We start from the raw sequence: 14,840 nt of genomic DNA, 5'->3' as shown, positions 1-14,840 counted from the left end.
ACAGACGCAGTCCAGGAGCCCAGACACCAGCGCGGCCCCGGCCCTGCCCGTGGAAGGCGTCCAGCCCCGACCCGGGACCTTCCCCCAGGCGTCCCAGGCGCCGTTCATGACGCTGCGGCGCAGGGTCTCGATCTGCTGAACTTGGCGATCAGCCCCTGCCGCTGCCGCCATTCGCGGGACAGACACGGAACGCGCGCAGCCAGCCGCCTAGGGTCCTCGGGTGACAGAACCGGAAGGCGGCGCGCGCGGAGCCGCAGGCGGCACCCGTGCACGCCGGGACCTGTAGTCCGCGGGCCAGGCCGCCCGGTGCACGCCGGGACCTGTAGTCCGTGGGCAGGCCGCCCGGTGCACGCCGGGACCGGTAGTCGCCGCGGCGCGGGCCCGCCCCTCACCTGGCGGCCGCGGACGCCCGAGGGGTCCAATGGGAGCGGCTGCCCGGCCGGCAGGCCCCGCCCCGCGGCTCCGGACGTCCGTGCCGGTGCATGGCCGCTGCCGGTGCCGAGTCGAGGAGCTGAGAGCCGCCGCTCGGGGCCCACCGCCGCCGTCCGCTGTCCGCTCGGGCCGGGCCCGAAGCGCCGCCGGCACGGCGAGGAGCCGCGGCCGCCGAGCAGGAGGAGGAGGCAGCAGCCGCGGCCGGGCGCATGGCGTCCATCTTGCTGAGGGGCTGTCGCGGCCGGGCGCCTGCCCGCCTGCCGCCGCCGCGCGCCGCCGCCCCGAGGGGTAAGCGGGCGGTGCTCCGTGGCTCTTCGGGCCGGGGCCGGGGCGTCGCGGAGGCGGGCGCGGCCGGGCCGGCCGCTCGGGGCCGGGCGGGCGGTGTCGCCGTGACCCGGCCTGGCCTCGTGCCGTGGGTGACCTAGCGGCCGCGGGGCGCGGCCTGGGGAGAGGCCCTTGCGCGCCTCAGCCCGCGCCGCCGGGAGGAAGCGCTCGGGGGCCTGGCACGGCGGCGGGGTCCGCCCCCGGAGACGGCCGTGGACGCCGGGTGGCGCGGCGGGCAGCGCGGGCGCCGCGAGCTGTCCTTCCTCGGGGGTGCTGCAGCGGGAGCAGCCCGCGTCCTCCCGGGAAGCTGGGGGTGCTTTCCCGAGTTGTGGCTGGCAGGTGCGTGTTGCGCGCGGGGGCCCAGTGCCGACGCCCCGGTTCCGTCCCGGGACCCAGCTCTACGCTGCCGTCGGGGCCACGGCGCTCGTGTCTGGGGACCTGGCCAGCTGAGGCGGGGAGGGGGAGCACCACCCAGGCGCAGCGACCTTGACCGCCCGGCAGCGGGGCGGCGCCGAGTGCCGGCCGCGGCAGAGCCGGAGCCGGAGCCGTTTAGGAACCCAGAGCAGGCTGGGCCCGGGTGGGGCCCTCAGGCGCGTGTCACGTGCCCCTGGGTCAGGGCGAGGAGCCTGGGCAGCCTGGGCTCCTGGAAGCCAGGAGAGGGTGTGCGACAGATGCCAGGTTCGGTCTTTGTCCCTGGCGGCACAGAGGCCCTGAAGCCCTTTGGGTTTCTTGGTGGGAGTGTCTCGTTATTCCTGGGAGCCCTGTCCTGCGCGAATGAGACAAGGGGGCCCTGAGATAGTGGAGGAGGGGCCGACCTGGCCGAGAGCAGAGGCCGAGGCCCCCAGCACCCCGCGCAGAGAAGGGAGAGGACCTGGAGCTCAGCCCTGCCTCTTGGAGAAGCCCGGAGGCCTCTGGGCCCAGGGGCCGGTGCCCGCAGCTGGCCAGTCAGCTGCCCGCTCCAGAGGGTGGGGCACGCTGCGGAGCCCTGGAGTTCCTCCAGCCGTTATCAAAACCAAGGCAGTCGTGGGAATCCCCAGGTATTTTAAGAGAAGGCAGAGTTAGAGAAGGAGAGAGAGGTCTTCCGTCCACTGGTTCATTCTCCAGATGGGCGCAAGGGCCAGCACTGGGCCAGGCCGCCCCAGGTGCTTCTCCTGGTCTCCCACATGGGTGCAGGGCCATCCTCCACTGCTCTCCCAGGCCACAGCAGGGAGCTGGATGGGAAGTGGAGCAGCCGGACTCAAACTGGTGCCCACAAGGGTGCTGGCATCGCTGGCACTGGCTTAACCTGCTGTGCCACAACACCGGCCCTGGCCCCCCCCAGATTTGTAAGTGGCCTGAGTAACCAGAGTGGGGGCAGTCTCGTGGGGCGGGTCTGCCTTGACTCTGGTGTCCACAGGGAAGTAAATTCTTGGATCCAGTCGGTGTTGGGAAGAACGGAACAGAAGGAAGCAGTGGCCCACAGACCGCGGGTGGGGTGGGGCGGGGCCGTGCACTCTGGATGGCCTTAGCCTGAGGCGTCTGTGGAAGCCTTCAGAATCGTCTGGGGAGTCCTCGGGACGGGAGCTGATGGGACGGGGGCGCTGTCACTGGGGCGGAGGTGGGAGCAGGCCATGGAGCTCTGGGGACTTTCACAGCCTGTCTGCCGTGAAGGGGGAGGGCACATTTTTTTTTTTAAAGATTTATTTCATTTATTTGGAAGACAGCATTAGAGAGAGGCAGAGACAGAGAGAGCGGTCTTCATCCGCTGGTTCACTCCCCAGATGGCTGCAATGGCTGGAGCTGTGCTGATCTGAAGCCAGGAGCCAGGAGCTTCTTCTGGGTCTCCCACGTGGGTGCAGGGGCCCAAGGACCTGGGCCATCATCCACTGCTTTCCCAGGCCATAGCAGAGAGCTGGATCGGAAGAGGAGCAGCCAGGACTAGAACCAGCGCCCGTATGGGATGCCGGCACTGCAGGTGTGGGCTTTAACCCGCTGCACCACAGCACCGGCCCCGGTTGGGTGCGTTTCTGAGCTGAATCCTTGGGGAGTGGGAGCTGGCTCAGTGGCCCAAGATAGGCAGGGTTGGGGGTCTGTGCCGGGGTAGAGGGCGTGTCCTCGGCTGGTTAGAAGGGTGAGCTCCCTTCCTGTATGCTTTTAACTTTAACTTAAAATGTAACTGGACGCTGGGAGACCATAGCTAACAGGGGACGCTGGGAGACCATAGCTAACAGGGGATGCTGGGAGACCGTAGCTAACAGGGGATGCTGGGAGACCGTAGCTAACAGGGGATGCTGGGAGACCGTAGCTACAGGGGACGCTGGGAGACCGTAGCTGCAGGGGACGCTGGGAGACCGTAGCTGCAGGGGATGCTGGGAGACCGTAGCTAACAGGGGACGCTGGGAGACTGTAGCTACAGGGGACGCTGGGAGACCGTAGCTGCAGGGGACGCTGGGAGACCGTAGCTGCAGGGGATGCTGGGAGGCCGTAGCTAACAGGGGACGCTGGGAGACCGTAGCTGCAGGGGATGCTGGGAGGCCGTAGCTAACAGGGGACGCTGGGAGACCGTAGCTACAGGGGACGCTGGGAGACCGTAGCTAACAGGGGATGCTGGGAGACTGTAGCTGCAGGGGACGCTGGGAGACTGTAGCTGCAGGGGACGCTGGGAGACTGTAGCTGCAGGGGACGCTGGGAGACCGTAGCTACAGGGGACGCTGGGAGACTGTAGCTACAGGGGACGCTGGGAGACCGTAGCTAATAGGGGATGCTGGGAGACCGTAGCTAATAGGGGATGCTGGGAGACCGTAGCTAATAGGGGATGCTGGGAGACCGTAGCTAACAGGGGACGCTGGGAGACCTAGCTAATAGGGGACGCTGGGAGACCCTAGCTACAGGGGACGCTGGGAGACTGTAGCTACAGGGGACGCTGGGAGACCGTAGCTAATAGGGGACGCTGGGAGACTGTAGCTAACAGGGGACGCTGGGAGGCTGTAGCTACAGGGGACGCTGGGAGAATGTAGCTAACAGGGGATGCTGGGAGACCGTAGCTAACAGGGGATGCTGGGACGCTGTAGCTACAGGGGACGCTGGGAGACTGTAGCTGCAGGGGACTCTGGGAGACTGTAGCTACAGGGGACGCTGGGAGACCGTAGCTAACAGGGGACGCTGGGAGACTGTAGCTACAGGGGACGCTGGGAGACTGTAGCTGCAGGGGACGCTGGGAGACCGTAGCTACAGGGGACGCTGGGAGACTGTAGCTACAGGGGACGCTGGGAGACCGTAGCTAATAGGGGATGCTGGGAGACCGTAGCTAATAGGGGATGCTGGGAGACCGTAGCTAATAGGGGATGCTGGGAGACCGTAGCTAACAGGGGACGCTGGGAGACCTAGCTAATAGGGGACGCTGGGAGACCCTAGCTACAGGGGACGCTGGGAGACTGTAGCTACAGGGGACGCTGGGAGACCGTAGCTAATAGGGGACGCTGGGAGACTGTAGCTAACAGGGGACGCTGGGAGGCTGTAGCTACAGGGGACGCTGGGAGAATGTAGCTAACAGGGGATGCTGGGACGCTGTAGCTACAGGGGACGCTGGGAGACTGTAGCTGCAGGGGACTCTGGGAGACTGTAGCTACAGGGGACGCTGGGAGACCGTAGCTAACAGGGGACGCTGGGAGACTGTAGCTACAGGGGACGCTGGGAGACCGTAGCTGCAGGGGACGCTGGGAGACCGTAGCTGCAGGGGATGCTGGGAGGCCGTAGCTAACAGGGGACGCTGGGAGACCGTAGCTACAGGGGACGCTGGGAGACCGTAGCTAACAGGGGATGCTGGGAGACTGTAGCTGCAGGGGACGCTGGGAGACTGTAGCTGCAGGGGACGCTGGGAGACTGTAGCTGCAGGGGACGCTGGGAGACCGTAGCTACAGGGGACGCTGGGAGACTGTAGCTACAGGGGACGCTGGGAGACCGTAGCTAATAGGGGATGCTGGGAGACCGTAGCTAATAGGGGATGCTGGGAGACCGTAGCTAATAGGGGATGCTGGGAGACCGTAGCTAACAGGGGACGCTGGGAGACCCTAGCTACAGGGGACGCTGGGAGACTGTAGCTACAGGGGACGCTGGGAGACCGTAGCTAATAGGGGACGCTGGGAGACTGTAGCTAATAGGGGACGCTGGGAGACTGTAGCTAACAGGGGACGCTGGGAGGCTGTAGCTACAGGGGACGCTGGGAGAATGTAGCTAACAGGGGATGCTGGGAGACCGTAGCTAACAGGGGATGCTGGGACGCTGTAGCTACAGGGGACGCTGGGAGACTGTAGCTGCAGGGGACTCTGGGAGACTGTAGCTGCAGGGGACGCTGGGAGACCGTAGCTGCAGGGGACGCTGGGAGACCGTAGCTGCAGGGGACGCTGGGAGACCGTAGCTGCAGGGGACGCTGGGAGACCGTAGCTGCAGGGGATGCTGGGAGACCGTAGCTGCAGGGGACGCTGGGAGACCGTAGCTGCAGGGGACGCTGGGAGACCGTAGCTGCAGGGGACGCTGGGAGACCGTAGCTGCAGGGGACGCTGGGAGACCGTAGCTGCAGGGGACGCTGGGAGACCGTAGCTGCAGGGGACGCTGGGAGACCGTAGCTACAGGGGACGCTGGGAGACCGTAGCTGCAGGGGACGCTGGGAGACCATAGCTAACAGGGGATGCTGGGAGACCGTAGCTGCAGGGGACGCTGGGAGACCGTAGCTGCAGGGGACGCTGGGAGACCGTAGCTGCAGGGGACGCTGGGAGACCGTAGCTGCAGGGGATGCTGGGAGACCGTAGCTGCAGGGGATGCTGGGAGACCGTAGCTGCAGGGGATGCTGGGAGACCGTAGCTAACAGGGGATGCTGGGAGACTGTAGCTAACAGGGGACGCTGGGAGACCGTAGCTAACAGGGGATGCTGGGAGGCTGTAGCTACAGGGGATGCTGGGAGACCGTAGCTGCAGGGGATGCTGGGAGACCGTAGCTGCAGGGGCCCTGCTGAACCTGGTGCTGTTGTCCCAGCTGGGTTGCAGGTGTCAAGTGTGATGCGAGTCTTTTCCCCGCAGAAGCAAGTGGTCTCCCTCCTGTCACTCAGCTGTCCTCACTGTCACCTCTGTCCCCTCCCGGGGATGGTGCCTTGTCCCCTGACAGAGACTGAGCACGGTGGTCTGCATAAATGTTCACGGGAATTGAGTGACTTAGGGAAGGCATTGAAAGCACCCTAGGATCCTAAAAGTGTGCTGCGCCCTTATCCAGGAAATGGTTTCCTTTAAAAAATATATATATATATATTTATTTATTTATTTATTTGAAAGGCAGAGTTACAAAGAAGCAGAGGCAGAGAGAGGTCCTCCATCCGCTGGTTCACTCCCCAGTTAGCCACAACGGCTGGAGCTGAGCTGATCCGAAGCCAGGAGCCAGGAGCCTCTTCCAGGTCTCCCACGTGGGTGCAGGGGCCCAAGACCTGGGCCACCTTCTACTGCTTTCCCAGGCCATAGCAGAGAGCCAAATGGGAAGTGGAGCAGCTGGGACTCGAACCAGTGCCCATATGGGATGCCGGCACAGCAGGTGGCAGCTTTACCTGCTACGCCACAGCACCAGCCCCGGTTTGCTCTTAACATTCGTGTTTCCAGTGCTCATCAGACATCGCCCCTCAGGGTCGGTTTTTGCTCTGTGAGGCTGTCTGCACCGGGATCGTGTGCACCCTGAACGCTACCCACCAGAGCCAGCTGAAACAAATGGGGTGTAGGAGCCCCAAGGGCCCGGCCTGCCCCACTTCCCACTCAGGGTGCATGGACCCAAGGGCTGTGTGAGGCTCCCCATCTCTCCCTGGGGCCACCCTGACACTGCTTTCCTGAGTTGGGCACTCCGTCCTTGGCAGTGCTCGGAAGCCTTGCTCCGTGGGGCGCACGGCAGAGACATGGCCATACGGGTTTCTGCAAAAGCACAGTGGTGCTCTGTCGGACTTCATTTAAAGATGTTGCATTTAAAAGGTAGAGGAACAGGGTCTGTCGCTTCACTCTCGTGCCTGCACCAGCCGGGGCCGGGAGCTCCCTCCGGGTCTCCCACGCGGGTGCAGGGGCCCAGGGACATGGGCCATCCTCCACTGCCTTCCCAGGCCACAGCAGGGAGCAGCTGGGACTCACACTGGCGCGAAATGGGATGCGGGTGTTGCACAGTGCAGACGCCGGACTGGAGACTGATGCTGACTGTCCCTTCGCTCTGTCGCAGGTGGCCTGGGGGATCGTGCCTGCCTCAGCTGTACCAGCACCGTGGGGCTCCTGAGCCGCGTGTAAGTAAACACCGTGCGGAGAGCCGCGGCACCTGTGCGTCGTGCGCTCGGCTCCCGCGTTGCTGCTTTTGTGTTGAAAGCTGTAGCTTCGCACGTTAGTGAGTCTCTCGGAGAGAAATCCGTGTTCCCAGTGCGCAGTGACCAGTGCGGCAGCGTTTGGTGTATTTTATTTTGACCATTTTCCTTAAGCATCTTTTTTTGGAAGGCAGAGAGGGGGAGAGGGAGAGGGAGAGATCTTCCACGTGCTGGTTCACTCCCAGAAGCCCATAGCGGCCAGGACTGGGCCAGGCTGAAGTCAGGAGCCTGGAATATCGTCTAGGTTTTCCTCGTGGCTGCCGCAGGAAGCTGGAGTTGGGAGCAGAGCTGAGACTTGAACCCAGGCAGTCGGCGTCGGAGGAGGTTCAGGAGCAGCATCTGAGCCTCCGTGCCCAGCGCCTGCCCCATATTTCTGACTTCTAGCACACACAGCTGAGGTCTCGGGCGACCTGCTTTCGCAGTGTTGGAGATCCAGCTTGACCGCTTCTGTCCACTCTTTGTGGTGGCTGTCCGTGGTCACCGCCGGAGTGTCTGTGCCTGGCCGTGTCGCAGTGGGGCCGTGTCTGCAGACGCGTGGCAGAGCCTCCTGAGGAGCTGCCCGAGGGCCGGCCAGCCAGGGGAATGTCCTGCGTCTGATTCTTTGGAGGCGTCTTGGGTGTGGCGGCCTGGTTCTGGCCCTTGGCACCTGCAGTCCAGTGGAGGACAAATGGTGGCTGACAGAGACCGTGCAGCACGGGTGGTGCTGCTCGCAGTGCATCCACAACCACTGATGGGGGGCCCGACCTCTCTGTGGGGGCGTTGTGTCCCTGGAGCTGTCCCCTGTGCCCAGCGCACCCCTCAGCTTAGCCTCTGTCCCCTCCCTCCCAACGCCCCTGCCTCTCTGAGCAGAGCACAAAGGCCCGCCTCCTCCCCAGGCCCTCGCTCTCCGGTCCCTCAGCGCTGGCCCTCCGCTCTCCTGCTCATGTAAGGCTGTGAGGTTGTGCTCTCAGCTGAAAGCCTCCGGGTGGTGCTCTGAGGCAGTCAGTAAGAGGCGGGCCAGCACCGCGGTGCAGTGGTTCAGCCGCGACCCGCAGTGCCATCATTGCGTCTCAGAGCATCAGTGCAGGTCGCAGCGGCTGTGCTGGCCCTCCGGCTCCCTGCTGTGGCCTGGGAGAGCAGTGGCAGATGGCCCGAGGGCTTGGGCCCCTGCGCCCACGTGGGAGGCCTGGATGGAGTTTCTGGCTCCTGGCTTCAGGCAGCCGTTGATGGAGTTAACCAGCAGCTAGAAGGTTCTTTCCCGTCTCTCCCTCCATGTGGCTCTGCCTTTCTAGTAAGTAAAATAAATCTCAAAAAAAGGCAAGCAAACCAAAGAGCCGGATGTGAAAACTCGGGTATCGCTGAAGCAGGATCATGCTTAAGCCTTGTCGCTCCCCGTCTTCGTGGAGGAATGGCACAGGACCCTGCACTGTTCTTTCGTCTGCTCGGCCCTCCCCGGGTTTGCTGCTGGTTCTTCCCGGGTTGGCTACCGACCCTTCCACCTCCGTGGAAGGGCAGTTCCCCCTAGCCACTTTCCCCACTTCCGCGGGGGAGCGGCACACCGCCAGCCGGCTCTCTCGGGGGCTGCTCAGGTGTTCCTTCAGATAGATGTTCCCTGTGCATGTTGTCTCTCTCCTCCTTTATAGTCCTCTTCCACCAATCCCAACTCTGCTACCCACACGCCGAGCACGCTGCTCTCCTCCAATCAGGAGCAGGTCCTGCTGTTTATTGGTTGAACTGGAGGCAGCTGTGTAGAAGCTGTTTCTCCCTTCTCAGCGCCATATTGTGGGAGAGCAGATGCATAGAATAAGTCTTAATTCGAGTAACAGTCTAGTCCGAGTTGCTCCCCACAAGCCTATTTTTAGTGTCATGACTTTGGAAAGCACTGGGATGAACAGCCGGCCTGCGTGACTGTAGCATGTGGGAGGGCTGCTGTGGCCAAAGTGCCAGGTGCTTGTGTGGCCGTGTTTCCTGTCTCCAACCCCGGGTCCTGTCCAGGAGCATTCCCCAGCCTGCGCCCTGCCCCCCGCAGCCCCCGCCTGCTGTCACAGCGCTCCCCCCAGCTAGGCTTGGGTTTTAGTCAGGCTTCTCTTTAGATAGTCACAGACTCCTGTCATAAAATATTTATTCATTTTTTTAAAGATTTATTTATTTGAAAGAGTTACACAGAGAGAGAAGGAGAGGCAGAGAGAGAGAGGTTTTCCATCCACTGGTTCACTCCTCAGATGGCCTCAACGGCCGGAGCTGTGCTGATCCGAAGCCAGGAGCCAGGAGCCTGGAGCCTCTTCCAGGTCTCCCACGTGGGTGCAGGGACCCAAGGACTTGGGCCATCTTCTACTGCTTTCCCAGGCCATAGCAGAGAGCTGGATCAGAAGTGGAACAGCCAGGACTCGAACCGGCACCCATATGGGATGCCAGCACTGCAGGCAACAGCTTTACCCACTATACCACATCACCAGCCCCCATTTAAAACTTTAAAAGTAACATGTTGTCTTTCTAGGTGGGACTTGTTCACCTTGTTAAGGCTTTTTTCCCCTTGTTCAGGGGAAAATTTATTTCCCTTTATTTGAAAATCAGAGAGAGATCTTCCATCTGCTGGTTCACTCCCCAGATGGCCAGGCCTGGGGCAGGCTGAAGCCAGGAGCACCATCTGGGAAGGTCCCATGTGGGTGTCAGGGACCGGCTACCTGAGCCATTCCTCACCTCCTGCATCCCCGGGTGTGTGCTAGTAGGGAGTTGAGATTTGAATCCGGGGACGCTGATATGAGGTGTGGGCATTTTAACCACAGCTCCAAATGCCTGCCCCATGAAATGTTTTTTATTAAGAACGGATATTCGATTCATCAAGCATCTTTTTAGTGTTTAATATCCGTTTTTGAACATAAAAGCTGAACTTCATTAAGTTCACAATGTTTTAAGACTTAGTTATTCATTTGAAAGGTGGAGTTATAGAGAGGCAGAGGCGGAGAGAGACAGAGGTCTTCATCCACTGGTTCACTCGCCAAATGGCCTCAATGGCCAGAACTGGGCCAGTCTCAAGCCAGGAGCCAGGAGCTTCTTCCGGGTCTCCCATGCGGGTGCAGGGCCCAAGGACCTGGGCCATCTTCCACTGCTTTCCCAAGCCACAGCAGAGAGCTGGATTGGAAGAGGAGCAGCCAGGACTTGAACTGGTGCCCATATGGGATGTCGGCACCACAGGTGGGGGGCCTAGCCCGCCGCACCAGAGTGCCGGCCCCACTGCCAACTTTTTTATCATAGAAACAGAGGCAGAGGAGCAGCACTGGGACCCGGTGGGAGCAGGCAGGCTGTGCTGCAGCGGTTCTGAAACCCCACCAGGGACAGGCCTCCTTACCGGGAGAGCCGGAGCCGCGGTGAGGCTGTTACCTAGTGCGAGTGCTGGCGAGGTTTGCGGGCAGCATGGCTGTGGCCTAGGTGGTGGTGGCGGGGTCACTGGCTCACAGCTCTGAATCGCGTGTGTCCTGGGACCTAGTCGTCTGTACGTCCTCCAGTCCCCACCGTGGGGTGAGTGGGGGTCTCTGGGTACAGATCCTCCGTGGCATGGCTGGGGTTCTCGTCGTAAGGGTACTGCTGCCTTCGTCCTTCCTTCTTGTTGCCGGGGAGACTCCGCCCTGCTGGCATCGTCTGCAGAACAGGGGTGGCACGTCCTCCCTGACGGGGCCTCTGGTCATGCCCATCTCCACACAGCCCGTGGGAGGTCCTGGGGTGCCTCCCTGGGACTGTCCCGCAGGCATTTGTTCCTGCGGCCAGATGTCAGTCCAGGGCTCAGGCCAGGTGCATGGTGACGGCTGTGTTGGTTTCCACAGCGGTCCTCCCGAGTGGGGCCTATGGGTTTGTACAAGGAAAAGTTTCTAATATGAGCCTATACGGGCAACTGCAGGGAAGTCGGTTCAACACTGGATTATAAGTGGTGTCCTGGTTCAGTGCTGTGGTCAGAGAGGGCTCCAAGCAGGGCTTGGTCCAGGCTACAGGGGCCCTCGTCGTGTGCCTGTTCTGTGTGTGGACACCGGTGGGCAGCTGTGTGGGGCTTAGCGGTGGACTGGCTTGCTCTGGCTGCCAGCAGGTTGGCTCCCTGGGGCATTATTGTGGACAGAGAAGGGTTTGAAGCATTTATTTACCTGTTGACCGACTGAGTGATTTGAGAGGCAGAGAGATGGAGAGCGCGCTGCCATCTGCTGTTTGACTCCTCGGGGCTGCAGTGGCCTGCTGTGCTGGGCCAGGAACTGGGGATGCGGTCCAGGCCTCCCACATGGGTGGCAGAGACCCAGGGGCTGGAGTCAGGAGCGGGCACTCAGATGTGGGCCAGGGGCAGCTGAGCTGCTGTCCTCACTGCCCTGAGGCTTTTCAAGGGACAGCTCCCACCACCCCAGCCCAGCCTCCGAGAGCCTGCGTCCAGGGGCCAGCCCAGCCCAGCCCAGCCTCCGAGAGCCTGCGTCCAGGGGCCGGCCCAGCCCAGCCCAGCTTCCGAGAGCCTGCGTCCAGTGGAGAGGGAGCAGGCGTGATGGCCACTGGGTCTCACCTCTCAGATGGCAGGTGTCTGGCAGGGCACAGAACCACGGGTCAGAGTGGGGCAGGGTGTCAATGAGGGGCAGTGGACGGGCTCTGGGCTTGGGCTGGCTGTGCCAAGCAGCAGGAGGTGGGTCCTGGGCTCCGTCCCCAGCTGCCTTCCAGCCGCTGGAGCCTGTCGGTCTGCCCGGGTGCCGTCCTCACTGACTTCTAGGCCTGTGCCTGCAAGCTGTGCTGAGGGAGAGGAGCTCTGAAGGGAGCGTTCCTGTGCACACTCCCCTCCCCCAGGTTCCCCAGGCCAGGAGGGTGGGCCTGCAGGCCACTCAGAGGCCAAGGCTTGGCCAGCTGTGTCCGTGTCTGCCTCCCATGCAGCCGCCTGGCCCCTGGTCCTCCTGGGCCAGCCCTGCACTGGAGTCGCACACACGCCGCCTCCCTCTCGGGGCCCCGGGAGTCTTGCAGGCACAAGGAAGCGACTGTGTGGCTGTAACAGGCCGCGGCACCGCTGGTGTCCGGTGCCGAGCGGTCAGATGAGTGTCGGCTCCTCATCGCTGTTTCCCTTCTTCAGGAATGTTCCGTTTGGCTGCTGTGCACTGGCCACTCCTGCACACCTTTCCTTCCGAGGTGACCACCTCAGCTACTGGACTCGGAGGCTCAAGCCACCAGGCACGGTGGCCAGAGCGCCATGGACCCCCGCTCCGGCAGGCGTGGTTGTCATGGGACCAGGGCACCTCGCGGTGCGCGGCTGGCACTCTTCACGCCCCCTGGCCGAGGACTCCGTGGTGGAGAAGTCCCTCAAGTCCCTCAAGGACAAGAACAAGAAGCTGGAGGAGGGCGGCCCCGTGTACAGCCCCCCGGCACAGGCGCTGCAGAGGAAGTCCATCGGGCAGAAGGTCCTGGACGAGCTGAAGCACTACTACCACGGCTTCCGCCTGCTCTGGATCGACACCAAGATCGCCGCGCGCACGCTCTGGCGCATCCTCAACGGCCACACCCTCACCCGCCGGGAGCGCAGGCAGGTAATGGGGACACACCAGGCGGCCGCACCTGTGTCGGCGCGCCTGCTGCGTCTGGGAAGAAAGTCAGGAAGATGCGGCAGAGTGAGCTCCCCGAGACCGGGCGGGCTCTGTGGGGCAGGGCTCTGCCTTTCCCTCGTGCCTTGAGGCCTGGCCTGGGCTGGCGTGTGTCCCTTTGTAAGTTTTTATTTATTTATTTGCAAGGCAGAGCAACAGAGAGAGAGAGAAGGAGAGAGAGAGAGAGAGAGCTTCCATCCTCTGGTGTACTCCCAGATGGCAGCAGTGTGAAGTCTGGACCAGGCAGAGGCCAGGCACCAAGAACGCCACCCTGGTCTCCCACGTGGGCGGCGGGACGCGCTGCCCAACCCAAGTTGTCGTTCCCCGTTGCCTTCCCAGGCACTAGCAGGAAGCTGGATTGGAAGCAGGGTCTCTCTGGGACTCAGATAGGCACCTCCACCGGGGGCAGCAGTGAGCGCCACGTTGGACGAGGGTCCTGTGGCCCAGGCAGCCCGGCAGTGCCCTCCCCAGGAGCGCTTCCGGCCTCGTGGCTGCATGCAGCCCTGCGCTGGGGCCTCTGCCCGGAGCTCCAGTTGCCACCCACACCCCGCAGTTTCTGCGGACTGTGCGTTTTCCTTCTTGTTATTTTAAAGATTTACTTATCAGAATGGCAGAGTTACAGGGAGGGAGGGAGAGAGTCAGAGGTCTTCCGTCTGCTGGTGCACTCCACAAATGACTGCAACAGCCAAGTCTGGGCCAGGCCAAAGCCAGGAGCTTCCTCCAGGTCTCCCACGCAGGTGCAGGGGACCAAGCACTTGGGCCATCCTCTGCTGCTTTCCCAGGCCACGGCAGGGAGCTGGATTGGAAGTGGAGCCGCTGGAACTTGGTCCTGCACTCGTGGAATGCCAGGGTCACAGGTGCTACCCGCTGTGCCACACTGGCATGCACACTAAACCAAGCTCCTGGGCGTCTCCTTTGTGCCACCCTTCCCCGGCACTCGGGCCGGAAGTCTTAGAGACAACCAACACTCAGTATCTCCCACAGCCTGTAGCCGATTCCCAGACTGTTAATGCATCTGAGACTAGGCAGGGATGTGACAGGGCCTCCGCACTGCAGGCAGCGTGGGGGCGTGGCCTAGGGTCGCGACTCCAGGGGGGATTCCCGGCTCCCATGTTGGAGAGCCTGGACCCAGTCTGTCTCTGGCTCCTGACGCGGGCTTATTTACGTGTGTGGAAGTCAGAGTTGGCCCGGGGTGGGCGAGATCTCCCAACCACTGCTTCGCTCCCCGATGGCTGCAACACCGGTGCTGCTGCCTTTTTTTTTTTTTTTTTTTTTTTTTTTTTGGACAGGCAGAGTTAGTGAGACAGAGAGAAAGGCCTTCCTTTTTCCGTTGGTTCACCCCCAATGGCCGCCACGATCCAAAGCCAGGAGCCAGGTGCTTCTCCTGCTCTCCCATGGGGTGCAGGGGCCAAGCACTGGGGCCATCCTCCACTGCACTCCCTGGCCACAGCAGAGAGCTGGCCTGGAAGAGGGGCAACCGGGACAGAATCCAGTACCCCGACTGGGACTAGAACCCGGTGTGCTGGCGCCACAGGCAAAGGATTAGCCTAGTGAGCCATGGTGTCGGCCTTTTTTTTTTTTTTTTTTTTTTTAAGATTTATTTGGGGCTGGTGTCATGGCGTAGCAGGTAAAGCTGTCACATCTGATGCCGGCATCCCATGTAAGTGCAAGTTCAAGTCCCGGCTGCTCCACTTCCTGCCCAGCTCCCTGCTAGTGCACCTGAGAAAGAAGCAGAAGATGGCCCAGGTCCTTGGGCCCCTGCACCCACATGGGAGACCTGGAAGAGGCTCCTGGCTCCTGGCTTGGGCCTGGCCCAGTACCGGCCAGTGTGGCCATCTGGGGGGGGAACCAGCCTTTCAAATAAATAAATAAAATCTTCAAAAAAAAAGAGAGAGAGAGAGTTGGTGTGGTTCTCTGCCTCTGGGCAGGCAGGAGGAGTGTGCAGGCCCCCGCCCTCGCCCGGCCCGCCCCCTGATGCCTGCCCCTCTCCAGTTTCTCCGCATCTGCGCTGACCTCTTCCGCCTGGTCCCCTTCCTCGTCTTCGTGGTGGTGCCATTCATGGAGTTCCTGCTGCCCGTGGCTGTGAAGCTCTTCCCCAACATGCTGCCATCCACGTTCGAGACGCAGTCCATCAAGGTGAGCCGCTGCGGCCGCGCTGC

General features: G+C 62.2%; 1 protein-coding gene across 1 annotated transcript in view; it reads left to right on the top strand.

Annotated features, from left to right (window-relative positions):
- Positions 1-416: 416 nt before the first annotated feature.
- The window catches only part of LETM1 (leucine zipper and EF-hand containing transmembrane protein 1), a 40,818-nt gene continuing 26,394 nt past the window's right edge, over positions 417-14,840 (top strand). The window contains exons 1-4 of the mRNA XM_070067967.2: positions 417-720; positions 6,976-7,036; positions 12,177-12,627; positions 14,674-14,817. Coding sequence (XP_069924068.1) covers positions 642-720; positions 6,976-7,036; positions 12,177-12,627; positions 14,674-14,817 — 735 coding nt within the window. The 5' untranslated portion in view covers positions 417-641. The remainder of the gene's footprint in view (positions 721-6,975; positions 7,037-12,176; positions 12,628-14,673; positions 14,818-14,840) is intronic.

Source organism: Oryctolagus cuniculus, chromosome 2 (genome assembly GCF_051225735.1).
Source record: "Oryctolagus cuniculus isolate XC-2025 breed Fujian yellow rabbit chromosome 2, ASM5122573v1, whole genome shotgun sequence".
Lineage (NCBI taxonomy): Eukaryota > Metazoa > Chordata > Mammalia > Lagomorpha > Leporidae > Oryctolagus > Oryctolagus cuniculus.
This window is presented reverse-complemented; position numbering and strand designations above follow the sequence as displayed.